Genomic DNA, 25,980 nt, shown 5'->3' with positions numbered 1-25,980 from the left:
TTATCTGCCACCTTTCTGTCCTTTCTTCTGGGACTTCCATAATACAAATGTTAGTTATGTTTGATGGAATTACTGTGTTCCTTTAAGTTTATTCTCAGTCTCACTGATGTCCTCTACACCTTTCTCAAGAGTATCCTTTCCAGTGAGTATCCTTATGATCATTGCTTTAAATTCTCCATTAGGCATGTTATTTATATCTGTTTTGCTTAGATTCTCCAGCTGTGCCCTTGTCCTGTTCTTTCTTTTGGGTCATATTCCTCTGTCTTCTCATTTTAAGTCTCTATGTTTTGTCTAAGTCTCCCTGTTTTTCTATGTTAGAAAAACCAGCTATATCTCCTGTAATGACTTGAGGGTAATGACTCTATGAAGAAGAGGTCTTATGGTGCCCTGCAGTGTAGTGTCCCCTATTCCCTCGGGCCTGGTGCTTCCTGGAGTGTCTCCAGTGTGTGCTCTGTGTGCTCTGCTATTGTGACCTGACCACTTTATCTTTTAGACCAGTTGTCTGCAGGGGCTCTCTTTGCCTGTTGTGGGCAGTGTTTGGTCCCTGGCCTGGATGTGGTGCATTTTTAACTAGATGTACTCTGGTCTCCTTGTGAAATGAGACCTGCCACCACCACTACTGGAACTGAGACCTCACAAAACTCCTCATTTGGCAGGGGTTTGGGCCAGTCTTTTGGGAAAGGGGCCTGCTGTCCTGGGACTAAGGCAAGTGTGACTGGGAAGAACAGTTCCACTGGAGTTTGGGGGAACAGGGCTTGGTGTAAGCAAGGTAGGTGGTGAGTGTTGGCACTGCACTGGTTCCTACAGCTGGTCTTGTGCTTATGCCAAGGAGCAGGAGGAAGGAAATGATACCTGTCAGCTCCTTTGTTCCCAGAGGGGTTTCCATGAATGCTGCCTCCCTGGGACATGCTCTGATAGCAACTAACCTCCTCACTGTGTGCCTAGATGCTCTTCAGATTACTGTTTCCATGCTGTGTGTCCACAGTCGTCTTCAGGAGCAGCCTCAGTGTCCTCCAAGCTCTCCAAGAGCAAAGCATGCTGATTTTTAAAACTCCAGATTTTAAGCCCCACTGGTTGCAAGAACTCATGAAATGCAGGCCCTCTCACTTGCCAAACCAATTGCTAAGGGAATTCCTTTTCCCCATGCACTCTCCTGTGTGCTAGTTTGTCTCCTGCCCTTCTCTGAGACCATGGTTCCCTCCTCACCACATTGGCCATGATCTGTTTCTCTCCCAAGCTGTGTTTCCAGACTTCCTACATCTTCAGTGTGGCCTCTTCCCTACCTTTAGTTGTGGAGTTTGTTCTTCCAGTCTTCAGATTCATTCCTGGAGGATTTAGGATTTTATAATTATCTAGTTGTCTTTGTGGGATTTGGCCACCATCTTCTCTTTTAAAGCTACCTACTAAATTTTTTTTTTTTTTTGGCTTCCAAGACACTAGTCTACCCTGCTTTTCCTCCCATTTCTGTCTGTTATAAATAATCCTTTCTCACTTGACCTTTTAATATAGAGCCTTATGTATGTCCTAGAGAATAGTAGGAGATGATGTCAGAGATAGAACCAGGGGCCTGGCCACGCAAGAGCTTATTGAAGTATAATGAAAGGATTATTGTCAGTGCTAATAAAATTATACTTTTATATGTATAAATTCATAAAATACTCAAACACAGTAAAGTTTTTATTTATATAACTTCTATGTATTACTGTTAAGGAGCAACAAGCATTGAGAAGTATGATCTTCGTACAAATATGTGGACTCCTGTAGCAAATATGAATGGGAGGAGGCTACAGTTTGGTGTCGCTGTGTTAGATGACAAACTGTACGTGGTTGGAGGAAGAGATGGACTGAAGACTTTGAACACTGTGGAATGCTACAATCCCAAAACAAAAACGTGGAGTGTGATGCCTCCTATGTCCACCCACAGGCATGGCCTTGGTGAGTATAACTATGCAGGTTTGTTCACGATACCATACATTAAGCTTCCGCAGCATGTTTATATTCTGTACCAGGCAGAAGACCACTGGATAGCAGCTGAGTCAGCAGCAGTCAGTCACCAACCATTCCTTCACATGCTCCTTAACCTGAAAGCAGCATCTGGACAAACAAGCATATACATAAATGTAACAGCAACCAGCATAAGTAAAAACATGGATGGTTCAGGATTTTATCATAGCATGAGGGAGTGATAAGCCACCTTTTTAAATATGTGTTCTGGGTTGACAATCAGTGTTAATCTAACCTGAATGAAATGCTTCTTTAAAAATCTTTAGCATTATTGTTTTTCATCGATAGCCCCTGATTTTTAAGCAGAAGTGGGTAAAAACCCAGAGAAATCCCGAGTTGGCACAGAGAATATAATGATAGAGATTTTTCATTCTTTCATTCAATAATTCACTGAACTGACATTGATTAGCATATACTCTGTGCCGTGCTCTTTGCTCTGTGGGTCTACAAAGATGAAGAAGACACTGCCTTTATCTGAAGGAACTGATATCTCACTCGGAGATGACAGAAGATAATTTAAGGTCCTATATTACAGGACCTATCTTTTTTGATAGAAGAAAAAATAGGTGAAGTAGAGAGAATTATTCGATGAGAGTGAAGCAGCTGGAAATAGAATGAGATGGGGCTTGACATGTATCTGCTTCACCCTAGCTTTTGCTGCATAAAAATACTCTGAAAGTCAGAGATTTAAAACAACCACCATTCATTTGGCCCAGGGATCTGTGTGTCCGCTGAACCATTCTTCTGGTCCAGGCTGTCTTGGATGATTTCTGCTGGGTTTTCTCATGGATCTCCAGTGGGCTGACAGGTCAGCTAGGTGATCTCCTATGGCCTCATTCACATGTGTAGTGGTGGGCAGGTTGTTGGCCTGGGCAACAGAGACAGTTGGGCCACATGCCTCTAATCATTCTTCGGGCTAGGCAGGCTTCTTCACATGGGGGCAGTTAGAGGTTTTCAAAAGCAGCAAGAGAAGGCAAGCCACAGAGCACAGACTTTTCAAGCTTCTGCTTGCATCGTGTTTGCTAATGTTGCACTGGTCACAAGTCCCATGGGCAAGCCCAGGTTCAAAGAGGAGAAAAAAAGAATATTCTTATATATATATATATATATATATATATATATATGCATGTATTTATGTATTTATGTTTATATTCATGTGTATATTTTAGTCTAGTTGATGTACAATGTTACTTTGATTTCAGGTGTACATCTTAGTGATTTGACAAGTTTATACATTATGCTATATTTACCACAAGCATAGTTACCATCTGTCCCGTTGTACATCCCTATTTCATTATCATTGACTATATTCAAGGCTCTACCTCTTCTTCCCATGACCTACTTATTAGCTAGAAGCCTGTATCTCCTTCTCCACTCATTTTGTCCAGCCCCCTGTCTCTCTCCCCTCTGGCAACCATCTGTTTATTCTCTGTATCTGTAGTTCTGATTCTGTTTTTTATTTGTTTTTTCATTTTTATTTTATTTTTAAAACAATTTCTATTTATTTGAGATAGAGAGAGAGTGAGAGAGCACAAGCAGGAGGCAGGGGGAGAAGCAGGCTCCCTGCAGGGAGCCCAACACAGAGCTCAATCCCAGGACCCTGGGATCATGACCTGAGCTGAAGGCAGATGCTTAACCAACTGAGCCACCAAGGCACCCGTGTTTATTCATTTTTTAGATGCCATCTATGAATGGAATCATATGGCATTTGTCTTTCTCAGTCTGCCTTATTTTACTTAGCATAATACCCTCTAGGTCCATTCATGTTGTCTCAAATGGCATGATCTCATCATTTTTACAATGTAGTATTCCTGTGTGTGTGTGTGTGTGTGTGTGTGTGTGTGTGTAAGATATCACATCTTTTTTATCCATTCATCTATTGATGGACAACTCTTCTTGGTGGGAGGAGCTGCAGAGTCACACTGAAAATAGGCATGCATTCAGCGAGAAGAATTTGTGGCCATATTGTCAATATATCACCATTTGGAAAAGGTTTAAATTTGTAGCAATAAAGAATTTGATAGGTCATCATAAAAGATGAATTAAAAGATGGATGAGTAGCAATGAAGTCATAGTTCAGTTTCAATAGCATAGCTTTGTACTACATTCAATTTATTAATGCTGAGCACCAGAGTAGAGGCTGCCAAAAAAAAGTCAATAGCCAGTAATGAAAATTATCTAGGCATGAAGATTGGTCTGATAGTGGGAACAGCAAAAAAAATCAGAGAAACAAGTGATTTTACTATTTGCAATTAGGTTTCAGTTCAAGGTGATCTTAAGTTTCAAGCTTGGTAAGGAAGTAAAACCAGAAGGTTAGGGGTAAAGTACTAAGAAGGGGAGCTTAAAATTAACTGTATGAGATCTAACAAAACTATAAGATAATAATCTTGAGTCCGTAAAATCAACTTATTACTTAGGCACAGAATGGGAATATATCTTAAAAGCAGCATGAATGAGACTTAAAAACAGGTTGACCATAAAATCCAGGGTCAGTAGTGTGATTCGCCTGCATACTTCCCCCATCGTGGAAAAAAGAAATTTAATTTTAACTTAAGGTAAATTATTATGGTATGCAGAATAAGAATGTCCATAATCCTGTTATGTTTTGTGCAGATCAGATTGTACATAGAATACTGTCATTACTTCTAGTTACCATACAAAATGCCTTATTGAAGCAAATTCAAAAAGGAGTGATCATATAGTTCTTTTTTCCAGATTGTTCTGTCATTCTTATTTACTTATTTACCGGATAATAAATCAATGTTAAAATTTGAACTTAAAAACCTAACTGAAGTTAAAAAAGAAACTCTTACATAGGAAACACTCCTTTTACCTCTTTTAAAAATGTGAGAATTAAATAAATTTTAAATAATTAAAGATTCCATAATTAAATAGATTTCATTTTGAAGAAGTGGTTCTACTGCTAAAATTTATTTTCAAAGATATTGTTTAAGAAGTTGAACTAGATGCACCCATTAATTTTTCTTCCAGCTCTTTAATTACTTCCATGCACATATACACAGATAATTGGGTATATTTTTTATATATTTGGAACTATATACTATATACGTGGGTGTATATGTGTGGTTTGTACATACTATCCCCTTTACCTCACCTTCTCTTCTCTCAGATATCTCCATGTCTGACTTCATCCATATTTTTGTTCAAATGTCATTTTGTCCAAATGTCACTTTGTCCAAGAGGTCTCCCCTGACCCTCCCTACCCTTCTACTCAGTTCCATTTTTCTTATTAGCATTTATCAATACCTAAATATATTTTGCCTGTTTCCGGACTAAAATATTAGGCCCATGATGGTAGAGCCCTTATTTGTTATCTTTTATTAAACATTTGGCACTTAATAAACACTAAATAGATGTTTGTTGAATAAGGAAATAAATGAATCCGGCTTGGTTCCCTGGTGATGAATCACACCAATAGATTGTGGTATCAAGTCTAACTACAGTGAAAGGAAAAAAAAGATTTCTCAAATATACCTTAAATCTGAATTACTGAAAAAGCTTTTTATTATGGCAATGTGTACATATTGTATGGTTTTAAATAACTTTCCACTGTTGGACCTCAAGATACTGCCTTTAAAACTTATTAGACCAGAGCTGTAGAGCTACTTCCTTACCCCACCCCCACCTACCAAGCAAGAAGAGCTAGAAAGAAACCAGGTATCTTTACCATAAATGTTTCCTTAATTAAATTTGCATGTTTAAGATTCATTGTACTACCCAAAGCAATCTACCAATTCAGTACATTCCCTGTCAAAATTCCAGTGACATTTTTCAAAGAAAAAGAACAAATAATCCTAAAATTTGAATGAGGCCACAAAAAATGAATAAATAAAACAAAACAAAAATAGCAAAGCAAACTTGAGAAAGAAGGACAAGGCTAGAGGCATCAAACTCCCTGATTTCAAACTATACTATGTAACACATTATGGTATTTGGTTTTAAAACAGACACATGGATGGAACAAAATAGAGAGTCCAGAAATAAACCCATGCATATATGGTCAACTAATTTACAACAGAGGAGCCAGGAACATAGAATGGGGAAAGGACTGTCTTCAATAAATGGTGCTGGGAAAACTGGACAGTCACAGGCAAAAGAATGAAAGTGGACTTTTATCCTATAGCAGACTCAAAAATAAACTCAAAATGGGTTAAAGTATTGAACATAAGAACCATAAAACCATAGACAAAAACGTAGGTGGTAAACTGTATATTGAGATTTCAATTAAAATGCAATCTTTAAGACGTAGCAACAAATCTGAAGTCATTGCTTCTTTTTTTCTTTTTTTAAAGACTTTATTTATTTATTTGACAGAGAGAGAGCAAGAGAAGGAACACAAGCAGGGGGAGTGGGAGAGGGAGAAGCAGGTTTCCTGCTGGAAGCCCCATGTAGAGCTGATCCCAGGACCCTGCGATCATGACCTGAGCCAAAGGCAGACGCCTAACAACTGAGCCACCCAAGTTCCCCTGAAGTCATGGTTTCTTTCCTGTCTCCTTACAGGTGTGGCTGTATTGGAAGGTCCCATGTATGCCGTAGGCGGACATGATGGCTGGAGCTATCTGAACACAGTGGAAAGATGGGACCCTCAGGCTCGCCAGTGGAATTTTGTTGCCACTATGTCCACCCCCAGAAGCACAGTAGGTGTGGCAGTACTAAGTGGAAAGTAAGGAAATATTTAAAATTTTATTTAAAACACAATAAGCCAAATTTATTGAGGTATACATCTAAGTTAAAAATATACATTGGGGCGCCTGGGTGGCTCAGTGGTTTAAGCCGCTGCCTTCGGCTCAGGTCATGATCTCAGGGTCCTGGGATCGAGTCCCGCATCGGGCTCTCTGCTCAGCAGGGAGCCTGCTTCCCTATCTCTCTCTCTCTCTCTGGCTGCCTCTCCGACTACTTGTGATTTCTCTCTGTCAAATTAATAAATAAAAGCTTTAAAAAAAAAAATATACATTAAAAAAAAACACAAAATCATGAAAGGGGGAAACTTTTAAGAGCAATGCAAACTTTTAAAATAGTCTCTTTTTATTGTAATTGTAAATATAAATAACTCACCATGTTGGGTTTTCATTCTAATATATCAATTATATATATATATATATATATATATATATACACACACACACATATATATATGTATATATATAAATATGTATATATATGTTTATATATAAAATTTCTCCATACAAAATAACTTGAAATTTATAATATATTATTATATATAGAATTATATATATAATATATCAGTATAGTATATATACATATATATAATTCTATATATAATAATATATTATAAATTTCAAGTTATTTTGTATGGAGAAATTTTATATACATAGGCAATAGAGTATAAGTCTGGAGGTTTATAAAGCTTTAAAAGCATATAATGTTTTAAATGTAGTAGATGCCCTCTAAGTGTTTTCCTAAATAATTCCTTCCATCTCGTCTACTGACTTATCTTTACTTTTACTTCTTTCTTATCTTGGTAAACTGCTGAAAACTGAAATGCACTTAGAAAGGTGCTCTCTTGGCTCTTGTCTTTTCTAACTGGAGTTAATGGATTTGGACAGAACCATCACCAATAGCTCTTGGTAACTCAGAGTTTAAATACATATCAAAGGCCTTTCTTCCATAAAATGAAGCCCTATATGGTTATTAAATAAATGTTGTTGGTTGCATACCTTTACTCACTTAAAAGGCTTTATTCATCATTTACAGAAAAGAGAAGGAATCAAAGTTAAAAGAGAAAATTATTTGTAGAATTATATTGATTGATTGGTAAAAGAAAAAATGAGAAAATATTAATAAAATTTTTATGAAAATTTATAAAATGTTTTATGACCTAAGGTCTTGGTTCCTCAGGACTTATTAGTTATGTCCTACGTTTTCTTAGTTTTTAGCAGTATTACAAGTGATAAGATAGAGAAATAGAAACCCACTTTTTGAAATGTACCTGATCTCCACACCCCTCGCTTCATGTGTTTTAACTGAAGAAAGAACTTCAAAATTAGCAGAGTCAGCCACCAAAGAATCTAGTAAATGAGAAATAAGAGAGAAAATGAACAGTATCTTTTCCATTTTAACCCTTTAGTTAAAATTTTTGGGAGTAGTTCATTCATCTAATTCTTGTTCACCGGCATATTTCCTAGCCTAGAAATAAATGTTTCTAAGAGCACAAAAAGGATAGCTGCCTTCTGTAAAATCTAATTTCTAGACCTACAGCAGCTTTAACTTCGAGCCATGGAAATAATTTACTTTCTCACTTTCTCTTGCTCTCTTATGAGAAATAAATATTTCAGTCTTTAGTTCATCTAAGGTACAATTTATTCGATATTGACACCGAGACCATCAAAGAATCAGATCAGAAGCTGAAGAGCTCTCATCTACTAACTATTAAGACATTGGTTTTGAAATTTCAGGAGCTTCGAGGACTAAGCCTTCTTTATGGTCTCACCTCTGTCCACATCTCTCTACTCCTCCCCTCCTGTGCATATCACACTCCAGCAGAACTAGCCTATTTGCAGGGCGCCTGAGTGGCTCCGTCGGTTAAGTGTCTGCTTTCACCACAGGCCATGATCCCAGGGTCCTGGGATTGAGCCCCACGTTGGGCTCCCTGCTCAGTGGGAAATCTGTTTTTCTCTCTCCCCCTCCCACTCCCCTTGCTCATGTGCTCTCTCTCTCTCAAATAAATGAATAAAATGTTTTATTTAAAAAAACTAACCTATTTGTGGAAAATACATTTTGTTTCACACTCCCATAATGTTTTAACTCATTGCCTCTGTCTTTGAGTGTTGTTTCCCCACGTTCGTGCCTGGAAAATTCAGCATCCTTGAAACTCACTCGGAAGTCTCTGGAACACTTTCCCATTTCCATTCCCATCTCCTCATCCTCCCCTACACTGACTGTCCCTTCCACCCTCAACATTTTTACTGTGCATAATTTGTATATGATTGTGTTAAAACAGGAACCACTCTATTGTTGTTGCTACTTACTAGTCCATGTAGATCAGGGTCTTGAGTGACCTGGTCTTTTCGTTCTTACATGTAGTATGGTACCTGAAACATAACCTGAAGTGAACAATCTTACTGAAGATTGTTCCAGTACCACTTAGGTGCAGTGGTGCTTGTAATCACCTCCAAGAAGAAGATGTGTTAACCTATCAACTAGCACTTTTCTAAGTTTGCTTTATTCATTTATTTTTTAAGATTGATTTATTTGTCAGTGAGAGAGGGAGAGAGCACAAGCAGGGGGAGCAGCAGGCAGAGGGAGAAGTAGGCTCCCTGGGGAGCAGGGAGCCCAAACACGGGACTCAATCCCAGGACCCCAGGATCATGACCTGAGCCAAAGGCAGATGCTTAACTGACTGAGCCACACCCTTCTAAGTGTGCTTTAAAACAAAGTAGCAATATTTTAAAATATTTTGTTTGTTTCCATTTTGAGGTACATATCCAGAATATGAAAAAATAGAAATCATGTTTTTTTTTAAGTATACAGTTGACTGAAAAAAAAAAACAGCTATGCATCTTTTCTCTACTACTTTTTTATGATTTAGAATAAATCATTTCCCTGTGCCTAAGTTTTTTAATCTATAAAATGAAAAGCCTAGATTCACTATTGTTTTTGTTATTTTAACTTATTTTATAATGCTTCCTAATGCAAAATATAATTGTTTCTTTAGAGAAGAACTGTTTGAATATTTTATGAGTTACATCTTGTATCTTGAAAATTCAAAGTGTTAAAATTTTTCTTTCTACCATGTTTGAGAGAAACTTTATTTAGAATTCCAATGGCTTGGGCTACTTTTAAGGCCCTGGCTGGCAAATATTTTTCACAGTAGAATCTCTCTCTCAAATGCAACCTTACGAAAACCCCGATACTTAAGACAAATGGAAACTCAAGATTATTATAGACTTATCTTAAATTTAAGCTCAAGTTTGTAGCATGTATTTGTTATAAAAAATCGATATAGAAGAACAAGTCTGTTTTAAAGAACATCGGATTATTTCTGTTTTGTTTTTGTTGTTCAGTATAAAGAAAAATCCTGATTCACAAATAAGTCGCTGAGAAGATAACAGTTATTTTAACTACTAGAGTAATTTAATTGGACTCTCAGGAAACTTTTCAGTTAAATTGTTGATGTAGCTTGAGAGTATTAGAAATTTTTTTTTTCCTAAGTTAAATCTCAATATCCACCAATCCCTTGCATTCTTGATCATAATTTTAAATGTGAGGCATGAGGAAGTCTTATTTTAAAGTCTATAGTACAATGCAATTTGACACAGGCACAATTTGACATATTGTTTCTCTTTTTATTTGTAATAGCTACTGTCATGGGGGAAAGAGATGAGTTCTGAATCTTGTATGGCATTTAATTGAGCCAGATATTTTGAAAAGTATTTAAACTTGGATTTCAGGGTCACCTGGGTGGCTCAGTCAGTTGGGGTTTGGCCTCTTGATATCTGTTTGAGTTGTGGTTTCAGGGTGGTGGGTGGGGGCCCTGCATGGGACTCACACTGAGCGTAGAGCCTGCTCAAGATTCTCTCTCTCTCTCTCTCTCTCTCAAAACAAAACAAAACTTGAATTTCAAATACACCATTTTGGGGACCTCCTCAAGTACTCCACAGAATCCTATTCTTAGAAAACAATTTGAAAACCATTGCTTGAGATAATGTTTCTTTAGGAAGTGTTATTGGTACACATTAGCCCTTAACATTACCTCAGTGTAAATGCTGTTTGTACACTTAAGACCTAAAAATGCCATTTTCTAGAAGAATATAGAGACAGAATTCATTTTTCCCCCGAAAAAAATAGAGACAGAATTCATTTTTTTCCCCCAAAACACTTAGACCATATTTACCCTGTGTAAAGCACTGTTCAAAGTATTTTACATTTGGTCATCAATAATCCTACAAGGCAGGGCTTAGAGATGTTTTGGATGATGATATTCAGTCAGGTGGAGGTTAAATAACTTGTCCACGGTCAGAGCTCGGAAATGTGAGAACCACAGTTCAAATCCAGAGCCCAGCTCCAGAGTTTACCTCTTAATCCCTGTACTGTACCACTTTTCACAGTCAAGACCCATGAGTTCACTCTAAAGAGGGGACGGTGCCTTGAATTTGTGTGTGTGCACGCATGTGTGCATATGCACGCGTGCGTGTACATGTGTTTTAAATTATGGGTGTTTTCTAATTCTTGATGTCTTCTGATAGTCTGTGATTCATATCCAAACAATTATTCTACCAAATATTAGTTAAAAATGAGAACAGTTTAAGAACAATAACACAAGAAAGTAGTTTTTGACAGATAAAAACTTTTAACAAAGTTTCAAATGAATTTCAGTTTCCATACTATGAATACAAAGTTTAAAACAAGATATTGCCACACGCATATGTTGCTGTCTAAGATATGGTCATCTTCTCACTAAAGAACCACTTTGAGTGGTAGAGTGAACTTTACATTATGAATTAAAATGAATAAATGTCTTTAAAATATATATATTTACCCAAGTATAAATACTTAGAGTTTTAATTGGCAGATATTTGGTATAGCTCAAATATTATTTCCTGAGCTAAAAAATTAGTTAAATATTAACTAAGGCATCTGTAAATTCAAAATGTGGGAACTTTTATATAAGCAATGATCTGAATTTATTACTCTTGAGAAAACTATTAAAAATATATTTTATATATATTTTAAGGTCAGAGTAAAAGACTTTAAGGTTAATGCAGTATATTGACAGGTAATGAATTAAAATTTATCTACTAGGCAACATTTAGGACATTAACATACCATATTCATTTTAGATAACTTACAGTATCCTTCTCTGCAGTAATTTAAATTAATGGGGGATCACGGTTCGTATGTAATAAATATTAATTTATACACCACTGTTTCAAGCAATCCTTTTATTCTCCTATTTCACTACTGCAAGAACATCCCAGGTGACTGCTCACAGTACAGCTGCTCATTACTCTGTGTCCTGGTTCTGCTTCTGACCCTGTATAAGCCTCTTAATCTCCATGAGCCTGTTTCTTCACCCATGAAACAGGAATATAAATGGTTTCCTGTAGCATTATTGAGATGATTAAGTTAATACAGGTAAAATATCTAGCCTGTGGTAGGTGTAGAGAAGGTTCATTTCTTTCCTTTATAACGTAGTCCTGTCTTAGCTATTTAAGAAAGAAGTCATGGTATATTTATGTACTGCATTTTATCTATTCTAAGACACATCTTACGCCTCTAAAATTGTGATGTGTCTTATAATCCGTGGTGATTTATCAGAAATAGCTGTCATTGCTTTCAGGTGAGTTTGTTCTTTTTTTTTATGTATATACAGAGTAATAGCTGATATATATACATACACACATATACATATGATATATACATATATGTAATTTACATATGATATATACATATGTCATATAATTGGTACCATATCTTCTTGCTTGATGGCACATAAACTGAGAGTGTGTCTTATAATCTATGGCACCTTAATTTCAAAGAAATACCCTAAGAATAACCTCTTTGCCTTCATCATATGGTGGCGCTCTTTTTCATTTGTTATTCTTTTTTTTTTTTTTTTTCATTTGTTATTCTATTTGTTCTTACAGACTTTATGCAGTTGGTGGTCGTGATGGAAGTTCTTGCCTCAAATCAGTAGAATGTTTTGATCCTCACACTAATAAATGGACACTCTGTGCACAAATGTCAAAAAGGAGAGGGGGAGTAGGAGTAACTACGTGGAATGGATTGCTGTATGCGATTGGAGGACACGATGCCCCTGCATCCAACTTGACTTCCAGACTCTCAGACTGTGTGGAGAGGTAATTTCCTGTGAAGGAAAACTTTGTCTGACACTTCCAGACAAATCATTGACTCCTTATTGAACATCTAGCACATGCAAGGCAGTTTCTTCCCAGCTTTGTGAACACTGGGTCGTCTGCTCTGGCTGTCTCCTGGTCTCTTTCCTAACCGCTTTTCTCAGATTTTTCTCTCCCCATATTACTGCCTACTTAAGATTTACCTTAGAATTGATTATGTAATTTATTAATTGAGTCATATGACACTTATTGTGTGCATATTTCATATTGGATACTATACCTGACAAGAAGAGGAAAAGAGCTTGATGAATTTCAGAGAGAAGGAGTAGGGCCTGGAGGCTCAGGGAGAAGTGAAAAGGAGAGGAGCTTTTCTAATACATTTTGATACAAGGAAATAGTATGAAATAATAAAATTTTTAAAAACTAATATGGCTTAAAAGTCACACAAGTCGTCCAAACTGGCCTCATGAAACTCACATATGGGGCCAGGTAAAGAACCTCATTATATTAGTGGACAATTTGGACAACAGTTCAGGCTTCCATCTGTTATTTTTAGTCTGGTTCAAGGAATGGAGAGGATTGAGTGGATTTAGGAGGTAGAGGCCATGGAGCATGTATGAACACTCCAAAGCAGAAGGGGATACGGTTCATTCAGAAAACTGAAATGAGGCCACTCTGTGTCTGGGGGGAAAGAGAGGGAAGGAGACAGTGGCAGGGAAGGAGGCAGACTAGGGTGGAGACGGCGGCAGATCACATAGAATCTTAAGGATTCTGGATTTTAAAGAGCAATGGGAAGTTGATAAGAAAGTGTGTGTGTGTGTGTGTGTCTGTCTGTCTGTGTGTCTGTGTGTGTGTGTGTTATTTAATCATACATGATTGGAAGAAAGTTAAAAAGTGAAATGCGGGTTTGATGACAGTGAGTGCTTTCTGTGAAATAATGAGGGTTGATTTGTTGTCTTTTGAGAAAGCAGGAAAGTTATACTTGCATGTGCCCTGTGTTAGGGAGAAAGTGATTTCTCTTTCAGGACTACACTCCCTGTGTGTTACACTCCAGGAAAGGAATATGGAAGTCTTTGTATACTTTACCCCATAAGTTATAGGCTCACTGCAGTACTGCACCCAGTGAAAAATTGTTCATTGTGCAAGAGGTATTAACATTTTAGCATGATGTATCTGCTCTTAGACAGACAACTGTGGGATGTTCTAATTAATATATTTCATGAAAAGAATAAGAAGGTTCAAAAGTGGACAGCTTTCATGATTGTGTCTGTAAGCCATCTCACCTAGCCCTTCATATATTGATTTCCTCAGATTTTCAGTAGATAATCGAAAATCTTACAGCAGTTTTCAGTATTTACTTTAGCTCTTTTGGATCATTAAGTGTTATGGATTTACCACATGAATCTGTAATATTGTAAATTAAACGTTTTCAGGAAAATACTGATTTTTTTTCTAAAATATGTTCAAATGTACTTTAAATAGCAGTGATAAGATAAAGGGTAGGCTTAAAGAAATAAACCATTTTTATTTTCTTGAAAGAAAAAAGGTGTTAACAGTTTACATGGAAAGAAAAATTAAATTAAATTAAAAGCTTGTTCTGAAATAGGCATCTCAAGCCCTAAGAATAAAAAGTGAAATATTTAGAAGATCAAATACAAACCAAACTGTTAATAGGGGTTACCACTTGACTCTGTAATTCAAGTTGGAAGGAAATGAGGCTAGTTATTGCATATTTTATATATTTTTATAATCTTTGAATTTTTGTTACAAGAATGTATTCTGGGGCACCTGGGTGGCTCAGTGGGTTAAGCTGCTGCCTTCGGCTCAGGTCATGATCTCAGGGTCCTGGGATCGAGTCCCGCATCGGGCTCTCTGCTCAGCAGAGAGCCTGCTTCCTCCTCTCTCTCTCTGCCCGCCTCTCTGCCTACTTGTGATCTCTGTCAAATAAATAAATAAAATCTTTAAAAAAAAAAAAAAAGAATGTATTCTTTGCTAATAGGAAAAAATTGTAACAAATGAACCGACTCATCTTTAAGGTGACATTTATCAATGCTTACTGTGCATTTTCATTTAACCCTCAGTGCTACCTGGTGAGCAATATTTTCACCAATAAAGAGACTAAGATGTAAAGATTTTAAGTAACTTTACAATACCACAGAACCAGTGATTGGAAGGGTAAGGACTCGAGATTCTTCAGCTCAAATCCAAAGCCATTTCTCTAACCACTTTGCTATACACCTCTCCCAGGTGTTTCTGGATGTGTTGATATTCTTTTATTGAGGTGTAATTGACATACAAATTTTATTAGTCTCAGGTATACGACATAATGATTTGACATTTGTATATATTGAGAAATGATCACAGTAAGTCTAGTTAACATCCATCACCGTATATAGTTACAATATTTTTCTTGTGATGAGAACCTTAAAGATCTACTCTCTTAGCAACTTCCAAATATACAGTACAGTATCATTAACTACATTGCCATGCTGTACGTGACATCCCCATAACTCATGTATTTTATAACTAGAAATTTGTCCGTTTTGACTCTCTTCCTCCATTGGACCCACCCCCTCCATGCCCCACCTCTGGCAACCACCAATCTATGAACTTAGTTTTTGTTCTGTTTTAGAATCCACATATAAGTGAGACCATAGTTTTTGTTTTCTCTGGCTTATTTCACTTGGCATCATGCCTACAAGGTCCATCCATGTTGTCAAAATGGCAAGATTTCATTCTTTTTTATGGCCAAATAATATTCAGTGTGTGCATGCATATGTGTGTAGTCTACATGGGCCACATTTTTTTTATCCATTCAGCCATTGATGAACACTTAGGTTGTTTCCATGCCTTGGCTACTGTACATAATGCTGCAGTGAACATGTGGGGTACATATGTCTTTTCAAATTAGTGTTCTCATTTCCTTTGGATAAATACCCAGAAGTAGATCATATATGATATATGATATATGATATATGATATAGATCATATGGTAGTTCCCTTATTAATTTTTGGGGGGAATCTCCATATAGTTTTCTGTAGCAGTGGCACTAATTTACATTCCCACCAACAGTACACAAGGGTTCCCTTTTCTCCATATCCTCACCAACACTTGTTATTAACTTTTCAACAGGCATTGTGGTTTTGATTTACATTTCCCTGATGATTAGTGATGTTAAGCACCTTTTTGTATACCTATTAGCCATCTATATGTCTTCTTTAGAAAATGTCTATTGAGACCCTCTGCCCATTTTAAGTGATTTATTTGTTGGGTTTTTGTTTTTTGTTTTTTGTTTTTACATTGAGTTCTATAATTCTTTATATCTCTTATATATTAACCCCTTATCAGATATATGATTTGGAAACACTTCCCATTCCATAGGTTGCCTTTTCATTTTGTTGATGTCTTCCTTTACTATGCAGAGGTTTTTAGTTTGATGTGGTCCCATTTGTTTACTTTAACCTTTGTTGCCTTTGCTTTTTGGTGTCAAATCCAAAAAAATCATTACCAAGACCAGTGTCATGGAGCTTACTTCCTATGTTTTCTTCTAGAAGGTCTATGGTATCAGGTCCAACATACTAGTCTTTCATCCATGAACTGTTTTTACATAAAAATATTGTAAGAATGGGGTGCCTGGGTGGCTTAGTCATTGGGCGTCTGCCTTCCGCTCAGGTCATGATCCCAGGGTCCTGGGATCGAGCCCCACATCGGGCTCCCTGCTCATCGGGAAGCCTTCTTCTCCCTCTCCCGCTTCCTCTGCTTGTTTTCCCCCTCTCGCTGTGTCTCTCTATCAAATAAATAAATAAAATCTTTTCAAAAAAATATTGTGAGAACAATGTCAGCTCCAGTTCTAAAATTTTCTTTCAGATATGATCCCAAAACAGATATGTGGACTGCAGTGGCATCTATGAGCATCAGCAGAGACGCAGTGGGAGTCTGTTTACTTGGTGATAAATTATATGCTGTTGGAGGGTATGATGGACAGACTTATCTTAATACAGTGGAGGCTTATGATCCCCAGACAAATGAGTGGACCCAGGTATGGCATTTCATTTTTCATTTTTATACTTCTCTGTTTTTGTTAAAACAATTCATTTAATAAAAATGATCTCCATTTGTCCAATACCAAAATATATAGCATAAGCATGATAAAGTCATCTCTTTGATTAAATATATGAAAACAAGAAGGAATGTTTAATTTCATGATATAATTAAAATCCAAAGTTACTTTTAAAGAATAATACTCAGAGAAATTATTAATAGTTTTGATCTGCCACCATTTGCTTACTGGGAACTGATGAGATGTTCTAGTATTGATAGGCCAGATAGGACCACAGGAGAGCTGCGGCAGAGGGAGGGGAGATGGTGGAAAATAAGAAACAAAGATAGAAATCAGAAGAATGTGAACCACTTAGGCAGACACAAGATATAATTTTTAAATACTCAAGCCACTGATATTTGGGAGTAGATGAAATGTCTGGTCATCACCTAATAAAGATGGCAACCTTAAATTACATTAACAAGTAAGAAACTTGACCTGGCAAGCTTATTAACAAAAGGAATTCCAGCCATGTCTATTTCTGGAGGGGCTAGTACTTCTAAGAATGATCTTTTGAGATCTTTGTTTCCATCATTACCAAGAACAGAATTAGGAATTTTGTGCCCCAGTTCAGAATCTGGTACCTGAAAGACCCTCAGATGTTTAATTGACCCAAGGTTTTCCTACATACAAGGAGCAATGGTAAGTACTGTCAAGAAAACAAAACTTAAAAGAATCCCCACTGCCACAGAACTTAACGTCTTAAGTAGGTATAATCTGGGCATGTAAGGGGAGAACCTGCAATGTAGAACAGTTGGTAGCAAGTGCCCCATGGTGTAGGCATTGAGTGGTATAGGAAATCAAAGAGAAAAAATAAATTGGTTGTTGAGAATGCTTTAGTGAGAAGAAGTTGGACTTAAGCTAAGCTTTCAATTGATCCAATGCAAAATGTAGAAAGAAATGGGAAATTGTATGAGAAAACATGAAAGAAATCTCAGTGAAGAAGAAATACACAAGATATACTGAGAAAGCGTGGCTGGTTCTAAGGATCCATGCTTAGTAAGAGTAGGATGTCTTTCCCCCCACCTTTTTTATTTCATTTCAATTAATTAACATATACTGTATTATTTGTTTTGGAGGCACAGGTCTTTTACTCATCACTCTTATATAATACCCAGTGCTTATTACAACACATACCCTCCCCAGTGTCCATCACCAGTTACCCCATCCCTCCACCCCTCTCCACTCCAGCAACCCTGTTTGTTTCCTGTGATTAAGAGTCTCTCATGGTTTGTCTCCCTCTCTGGTTTCATCTTATTTCATTTTTTTCCTCTTGTCCCCTATGATCCTCTGCCTTGTTTCTTAAATTCCACATATCTGTGGTGATGTGAGTGATATGGAGATGTGATAATTGTCTTTCTCTGATTGACTTATTTCACTTAGCATAATACCCTCTAGTTCCATCCACGTTGTTGCAAATGGCAAGATTTCATTTTTGATGGCTGTATGGTATTCCCTTATCTATATATACATCTTCTCTATCCATTCATCTGTGGATGGACATCTAGGCTCTTTCCGTAGTTTGGCTGTTGTGGACATTCTTATTGGAGGGCAAGGTTGGGGTCAGGATAGAAGTTGACAAAGGCCATGCTTCAAGAGTTTGGTAGTAGGAAGCTGGTGGAGACTTAACCAGGAGAGTGATACAGTAACAGAAATTTCATGTGGTGGTTGGGGACTGGTTAAGATGGGTTAGGGACAAGGGAAGCAAAGCCTGGATTAAAAATAAAACATATAGAAGGCTGCTTCACTTTAAGGCTTGAGGTGTCAACTTTAGAAATGGATTCAAGAGATATTACCAAGTCCTATCTGTTCTTTCTTTCTACACTTGCAGGGTTGAATTAAAGATTTAACTTCTGAAGAAAATAGCAAATGAATGACCAGAGGGTGTCTTAGATAAGATAATGAGGTAGAGCATTAGAGAGAGGAGACAGGCTTTCAACAGGATAAGGATGAATGAAGATAATGTATCATTCATGAAGTTGTAAGAACCTTTGAGAATGTGATAGAAGCAAAAGATACTCACAGTGTAAAAAGTAAAGAGAAAAATGAGTAAATGCAGGAGCTAGAGGAGCATACAGTTTTCAAATGATGATAATAGAAAGTTAATATTTATTGAACACATTTTATGTACCAGGTTCTACTGGATGAGGAATCTGAGACAGAGAGAGGTTAAATAGTTGACCCAAGCCACACAGTAAATCAATGGTAGTTAGAATTTGAGCAATAGGTCTTTTTCACAATAAAGGTAAAAATAAGAGAGTAGAGATTCCAGATGCTAGAAAAAGCAACATTGAAGGGCAAGAAAGAAGGGCAGGATACAGAACTGAAAGCAAAGACTGGTCCTCTGCAGACTGGAGGAAAGATCTCTTCCAAGGCTGGGAAAGAGGATGAGAATATGATTGTAGAAAGGGGCAGGGAATTTTTAAATGCAGAGGATAGACTATAAAAAAAGGACTTAGTATGTGACCTTGATCTTGTTTCTTAAATTTAAGTGTGGTCACTGGGTGAAGGGAAGTATAGATAATTTGAGAGCTTGAATCAGTACTGCAGAATTTCACTAGAAATTATGTGATTTGGGCACCTAAGTAGCTCAATGGATTAAGCATCCAGCTCTTGATTTGAGCTCAGGTCATGATCTCGGGGTCATGAGAATGAGCCCCACGTCAGAGTCCATGATCGGCCGGAAGTCTGCTAGAGATTTTTTCCTCTCTCTTCATCTCCCTCTGCATCCCCTTCTCTAAAATAAATTAATTTTAAAAAAAGAAATTATGTGATTATTTACTATTAGCCTCTCACTGTGGCAACATGAATGATAACCAAGGAGCACAGAAAGAGATGTAAGAATCTCTTTTTCCAAGGTGTATTTTATTTACAAGCTTAGGCCTAGTTATAAGAAATCTTTTGGCCAGTATTTGAAACTTGTTATTACAGGTAATTAATGCTTTATGCTGAATTACTATCAAAATTAATTACCTGTGACCACATAGCTATTTTGTTTGCATGTCCCCTCTATTACTATTTTTAAGCACCTGAATTTGAACTTACAACTGTAGAATATGAAAAATAAATGTTTTCCATTCAGCATTCCAACAAATAGGCAAGGGGACATTTGTCCAGGGAATGAAATGAGGTTATAAAGTCTGAAGCCATCACCCACTCTGCTGCCCACCTTGATCCAAAGCAGGAGTGAGCCCATTGTATTTAGTAAATACTCTAAGCTGAACTTTCTAGCTGGTTGTTAGGGAACATCAACTCTTTACAGTGTATAGACTTCAGGTCTTTGGTGTTTGGAGAAAGGCTGCTCATTACAAACAGTCATTTTGATTGAAATGACTTAGAGTTTACTCCTAGAACACTCTAAGTAGAGATGGTTTTAAAATGGGTGATTTGGGACACCTGGGTGGCTCAGTGGGTTAAAGCCTCTGCCTTCGGCTCAGGTCATGATCCTGGAGTCTTGGGATCGAGCCCCACATCGGGCTCTCTGCTCAGCAGGGAGCCTGCTTCCTCCTCTCTCTCTGCCTGCCTCTCTGCCTACTTGTGATCTCTCTCTGTCAAATAAATAAATAAAATCTTTAAAAATAAAAGAGAGAGAGAGAGGTATTTCTCTTTAAAAACAATTAATAAATAAAGTGGGTGATTTGATTGTTCAAGGAGATAGAATAGGGATCAAAACACCTGATTCAGATAGAGAATGACTGAGAAGTCTCCGTTGAAGTCTGGTATGTTTTTAAGATCCAGTCCCTGGTCTGGAAAGGTTGGGAGAGAGGCCAACCCAACCAAGGAGCCATTTTGATATCATGTATTTGACAATAACACTGTATTACATACCCCCGCATACATACGTACAAGTTTTCTCAGTACTTTGTATCAGTCCCCCCTTCTCTAAATACTGCCATTTTAAGTCTTAGGGCTTAACTCTGCTCAAATGAATCCTTTAAAAGCTATCCTTGTCCACACTTGTAGTTTTGCACTCTGAATTGCTTGGTGTCTGGAGTGCTCAAAAAGAAGGGGAAAGGGGGGGGGGAGGAGGGAGGAAGGAAAGAGGGGAGGGGGGAGGGTGGAGAAGGGAAGGAAAGAAGGAAGGAAGGGGAAGGACGGAAGAAGGGGAGGGAGGCACGGAGGGAGGAAGGGGAAGCCAAAGATTTCGGAAGTACTCCTTATCCCTAAACTAAGATTCTGTTTCTTGCCCTAGCACACATCCTTATACCTCATTGTCATAGAGTTTATTCGCCAGGTTTGTTTCTACTCCTAGGGTGGAGTTGGAGGAGGTGTATTTATTATTTATTTACTGTCCTAGGAAGTAGGGGTGTAGGTTTAGATCGTCCAGCCGTGCACAGAGAAGTTAGTAAATGTGCAGTGACTGGCGCCCTGGGGAAAAGCAGCCAGGCATGCGGTGACTCTGGCGTGCTCTGAACCAGCATAGCTGTTACACGCCCTCTCTGGATAACACGCGGGTTTTTTCGCCACTTGGGTCCTGGAGTGTTGGGTGTTTCCTCACTATCCATATCCCACATGCTGTTGGCCAAATAAATTGTTTCAGATAGAGTAAGTCCCAAACCATCTTTTCTTTTTTTGGAGGTACCTTTAAAAAGAAGTACTGCTTAGGACGGTGACATGCCCTAAACAGTTGAGCCTGTGACACTTGGGACTTCCGCAGGGGGCTTGGAGGACAGGCCGGCCCTACAGTAAGGCTGGGGAGGCAGAGTTTGGGAGCCGCTCTTTGAGGAGTACAGATTCAACATTCAATATTTTACCAACTACATGGTTTTATCAACAGTTGTACCTACACACCCAACAAATATGTCTTTTTGTTTTCGTGTTTGTGTTTGTTATTGTCTTTGTTTTTGTTTTTAGGTTGCTCCGCTATGCCTAGGAAGAGCTGGGGCTTGCGTTGTAACGGTCAAACTATAATACAGTGCTTTGTTTTCTAAATGAAGATATCGTCTTCCTCACGAATTTACTAAAATTATTCTCCTACCAAGGGATACATTTTTAGCCAATTTGCAATGCCACATTCCTGGGCACAGAGTGCCCAATCTCAAAGCGAAGACGGTCAAATAAGGTAGCAACGAGGGGAAGACCCGGGATTGAATCCTGCATTTCTCCGTTAAGTCATTTCTCAGTAAATCAAAACTACAACTGGGGGACTGACACCACGTGTGAGGACAAATCCGCCGCTCTCAAGCAGAAGCCTATGCAGGCTGGGGATGTCATTTATTAATAATCAATCACATTTTACTAACATTACCCAGATTTCTTTTACTACAGTGCACATACACCAGAGAACACTTTGAACGTTTGCTTTGTAACTTTATCATACGTTGGTTGCAGTAATTTTTATCCGTTTGTTTAACCACAACTGCTGCTTTCATGACATACTAAACACTATGCTAATCTTCAGTTTTTTTCAGAAACAGCTGCATTATATAGGCTTTGACTTGTGGACTTTTACTTCTCAATTGGCTTAGACGAGAGTCAAAACAATAATGACCAAATGCAAAAGAAATGATCTTTGGGTTCTTTTAAAATAGTCTTCCTGGTATTGTTAGATTCACTAACAATACAGGCTATGATATCCTCAAATTGGAACTGAAAGATGGTATTTTGCAGTAAATTGAAGAGAGGCACATTTATGTCAAGGAAAGAAATGTCATATACCCTAACATGTTCTTTCACCTAAGTCATAATTATATGGATTTGTTTTCTTTTATATTATGAAAGATGTTTTGATTTTTGTCTTTTGATATTGACCAAACTGTTCGGATATTCTTACGTCCTCAAGTCTGGATTCGCCTCCTTTGCTTTGTTTCTCACATTTTGCTGCAGTTAGTAAGCCTTCGTGTTTCTTTGTAATCAAACAGTTTGAGGGGAATGGGCTTATTGAATGTCTGAAAAATAAGTTTAAAGTGTTTATTACCCAAAGTTTTGTACATTTGTAAACTCCAGTTACACATGTGAATGTTAATACTCTCAGCGAATTGTTTGTTGTCTGCAAAAACGCACTGGGCCGCAACATTTTATGATAAATCCTTTAAGATATAAAAGTCATTAACTTATGTCTTAATATAAAAATGAGTATAAACTAAATTCCCATCTTTTAAAATACAATGCCGTGGTTAATGTGCTTTTACATTTTATATCAAGATAGACTTCATTCTAATTGCTTTCTTTAAAAAATTAAACCAAGCTCTTTTTTTTTTTTTTTTTAAACTGGGCGGGGGGCAGGGTGGGGAAGGAGGGAGCCAATTTTGAATGCTCTTGAAATGTTTCTTTGGAAACCAAGAAACTGAATGCTTCCATTCCCAAAGCAAACCTTGTGGTCATCTTATCGGTGTGGCCACAAAATACTGGTAATCATGAAAAATACATTCAAGTTTTCTATATTCATTATATTATGGATATAAATTCAATTCTTTTCATGACAAAGAGGGATCAGCCATAGAGTATATTTATGCATTTAGGGGAAGAGAGAGGAAAAGAAGAGGCAAGTTTTAAGAAGCAAAACAAAACAAAAATCAAAAGCAGAAACGTGTTAGCACATCATCACCTTCTCGGGGAGGCTTAGGCCTGCGATTTGAAAGGAATCTATGCTTGTAGAAGCACGAGGATTTATACTTGCGATTATTCCTTTGAACGCTCACCACCCACTCTCTGACTTCCTGTGTCCCACAGTGGAGGCCAGACTCATGTCAGAGTAAAAGACCTGATTCTCCTCTCTGAGGACCTTCCTTTTCTTTATGGGATTCATGAACAGTGCCTTTGATTTTCTACCCTGAGAGAGGCCGTTTTTAATGCAGTTTAGTACAGTTGGTGTTTGAACAACACAGGGTTTCGGGATGCCAACCCTCTGCACAGCAAAAATCTGCATATAACTTTTAACCCCCTCAGAACTCAACCACTGATAGCCTCCTGTTGACCAGAAGCCTTACTAGTAATGTAATCAGTTGATTGATGCATATTTTGTATATTGTATGTATTATGTACTGTATTCCTACAATAAAGTAAGCTACAGAAAAGAAAATGTTATTTAAAAAAAAATCACAAGAAAGAGAAAATATATGTACAGCATTGTACTATAGCGAAAAAAATCCTCATATAAGCAGACTTATACTGTTCAAACCTGTGTTGTTCAAAGGTCAGCTGTGGTCCAGAGGATCAGCTTTCCTGAATAGGAATAAAGAGAACCAATTCTTTCTAGTGACAGAATGCTCACCAAAATACTCATTCCTCTGCTGCTCTGGGGTCTTCTGACTCTGGAGGAAAATATGACTCTTAGTATCCATCATCCAACAGTAGCTGCCTTGACTTTTATTTGCTGGTTCATTGATGATGATGTCTATGTGCTCTTTATTTTAACCTCAATTAGTGATACCTTTCAAAAGTATTTGTTAATAATTATTGAATGCTTATTATGAATTAAGAATCGGGTTTTTTGCATGCATTAGTGCATTTAATCCTCACAATAACTTCATGAGGTAGGTTCCGTTATTCTCATTTTTACAGTGAGGAGACGGGGGCACAGAGAGGTTAAGCCCAAGATCATCTATAGCAAGTAAGTGGTAGGACAAGAAATTTGAATGCACATACTCTGCACTTGAGAGTCCATACTCTTATTTCTTTCTCTAGGTAGAAAAAGAGAGGTTTCATTTTAATAAATGAGGAATCATTTATTTTAATAAAAAGAAAATGAAGAAGGTTTATGATTTTTAGAATCACAATATATACCAGTCATACCCCTCATTAGGGAAATTTTGTTTAAATCTCTTACGGAATTTTACATATAAATTTGCTTTATTTAGAAAAGTACATACAAGAAAACACGATGTATACTCTACATTTTATAAATAATAGATAAATTACATGGTATTTTTAGATGACTGAACCATAAACAGATTTATTGGTCAAAAGGCTTTATTGCCAAAAAAATTAGATGATATAGATGAAATGGACAAATTCCTAGAAACACACAAATTACCAAAATGGACTCAAGAAGACATAAAAAATCTGAACAGACCTATATCAAGTAAAGAGATTGAATCAATGGTGAAGAACTCCCAACAAAGAAAGTACAGCAGCAAATGGGGGCACCAGAAGTTCCAGCAAGAACAATTAGGCACGAAAAAGATAAGAAAGGAATCCCAAATACAAAGGAAGAAGTAAGACGACGATATTTGCAGCTGACGTGGTCCTGTATCTTAAAAATTCTAACAAATACACACACATGCCCCAAAACTTGAGAGTAAATAAATTCAGAAGTGTTGCAGGATACAAGATCAATACACAAATGTCAGGTGATTTCTATACATTGGTCAAAAAAAAAAAAAAAAAGAAAAATCCAAGAAGGAAATTTTAAAAACAATTCTATTTGTAGTAGTATCACAGAGAATTAAATACTTGGCAATAAACTTAACCAAGGAAGTGCATGGCTTGCACACTGGAAAATACAAAACACTGATGAAATAAAGCTCTAAATAAATGGAAAGACATCCCACATTCATGGGTTTAAGACTTACTGTTAAGATGGCAATAGTCTCCAAGTTGGTCTGCAGATTCAATGTAATCCCTATCAAACCCCCAATGGCCCTTTATTGCAGAAATGGAAAAGCTGATCCTAAAATTCATATGGGATTGTAAGTCAAAAAATCTTCAAAAAGAACAAAGGTAAAGGACTCACATATCCTGATTTCAAAATCTAGCATGAAATAGAAAGTCCAGAAATAAACTATGGTCAACTGATTTTCAACAAGTGTGCCAAGACTGTTCAATAGAGAAAGAATAGTCTCTTCACCAAATGGTGCTGAAACAATATTCATGTGGAAAAGAATGAAATAGGACACAATAAGTATTCACTCAACATAAGTCAAAGACCTTAAATATGAGGCTAAAACCATAAAACTCTAAGAAAGAAAACATAGGCATAAATCTTCATGACCTTGGATTTGACAATGGTTTCATATATATGACATCAAAAGCACAAGGCAACAAAAGATTAATTGGATTTCATCAGAATTAAAAGCTTCTGTGCATCACAGGACACT

General features: G+C 37.2%; 1 protein-coding gene across 3 annotated transcripts in view; it reads left to right on the top strand.

Moving 5' to 3' along the window:
• The window catches only part of KLHL5 (kelch like family member 5), a 92,111-nt gene extending 68,148 nt beyond the window's left edge, over positions 1-23,963 (top strand). For 2 of the 3 annotated variants that reach the window (XM_082728881.1, XM_082728880.1), the window contains 5 exons: positions 1,711-1,935; positions 6,526-6,688; positions 12,633-12,845; positions 16,711-16,882; positions 21,797-23,963. In XM_082728881.1, coding sequence (XP_082585007.1) covers positions 1,711-1,935; positions 6,526-6,688; positions 12,633-12,845; positions 16,711-16,882; positions 21,797-21,853 — 830 coding nt within the window. In that variant the 3' untranslated portion in view covers positions 21,854-23,963. The remainder of the gene's footprint in view (positions 1-1,710; positions 1,936-6,525; positions 6,689-12,632; positions 12,846-16,710; positions 16,883-21,796) is intronic. The other variant, XM_082728882.1, reaches the window with a different exon arrangement.
• The last annotated feature ends 2,017 nt before the right edge of the window (positions 23,964-25,980 follow it).

The sequence above is a fragment of the Mustela nivalis genome (genome assembly GCF_964662115.1).
Source record: "Mustela nivalis genome assembly, chromosome: 4".
NCBI classification, from domain to species: domain Eukaryota; kingdom Metazoa; phylum Chordata; class Mammalia; order Carnivora; family Mustelidae; genus Mustela; species Mustela nivalis.
The sequence above is the reverse complement of the archived record's forward strand: the minus strand, read 5'-3'. Positions and strand labels throughout refer to the sequence as shown.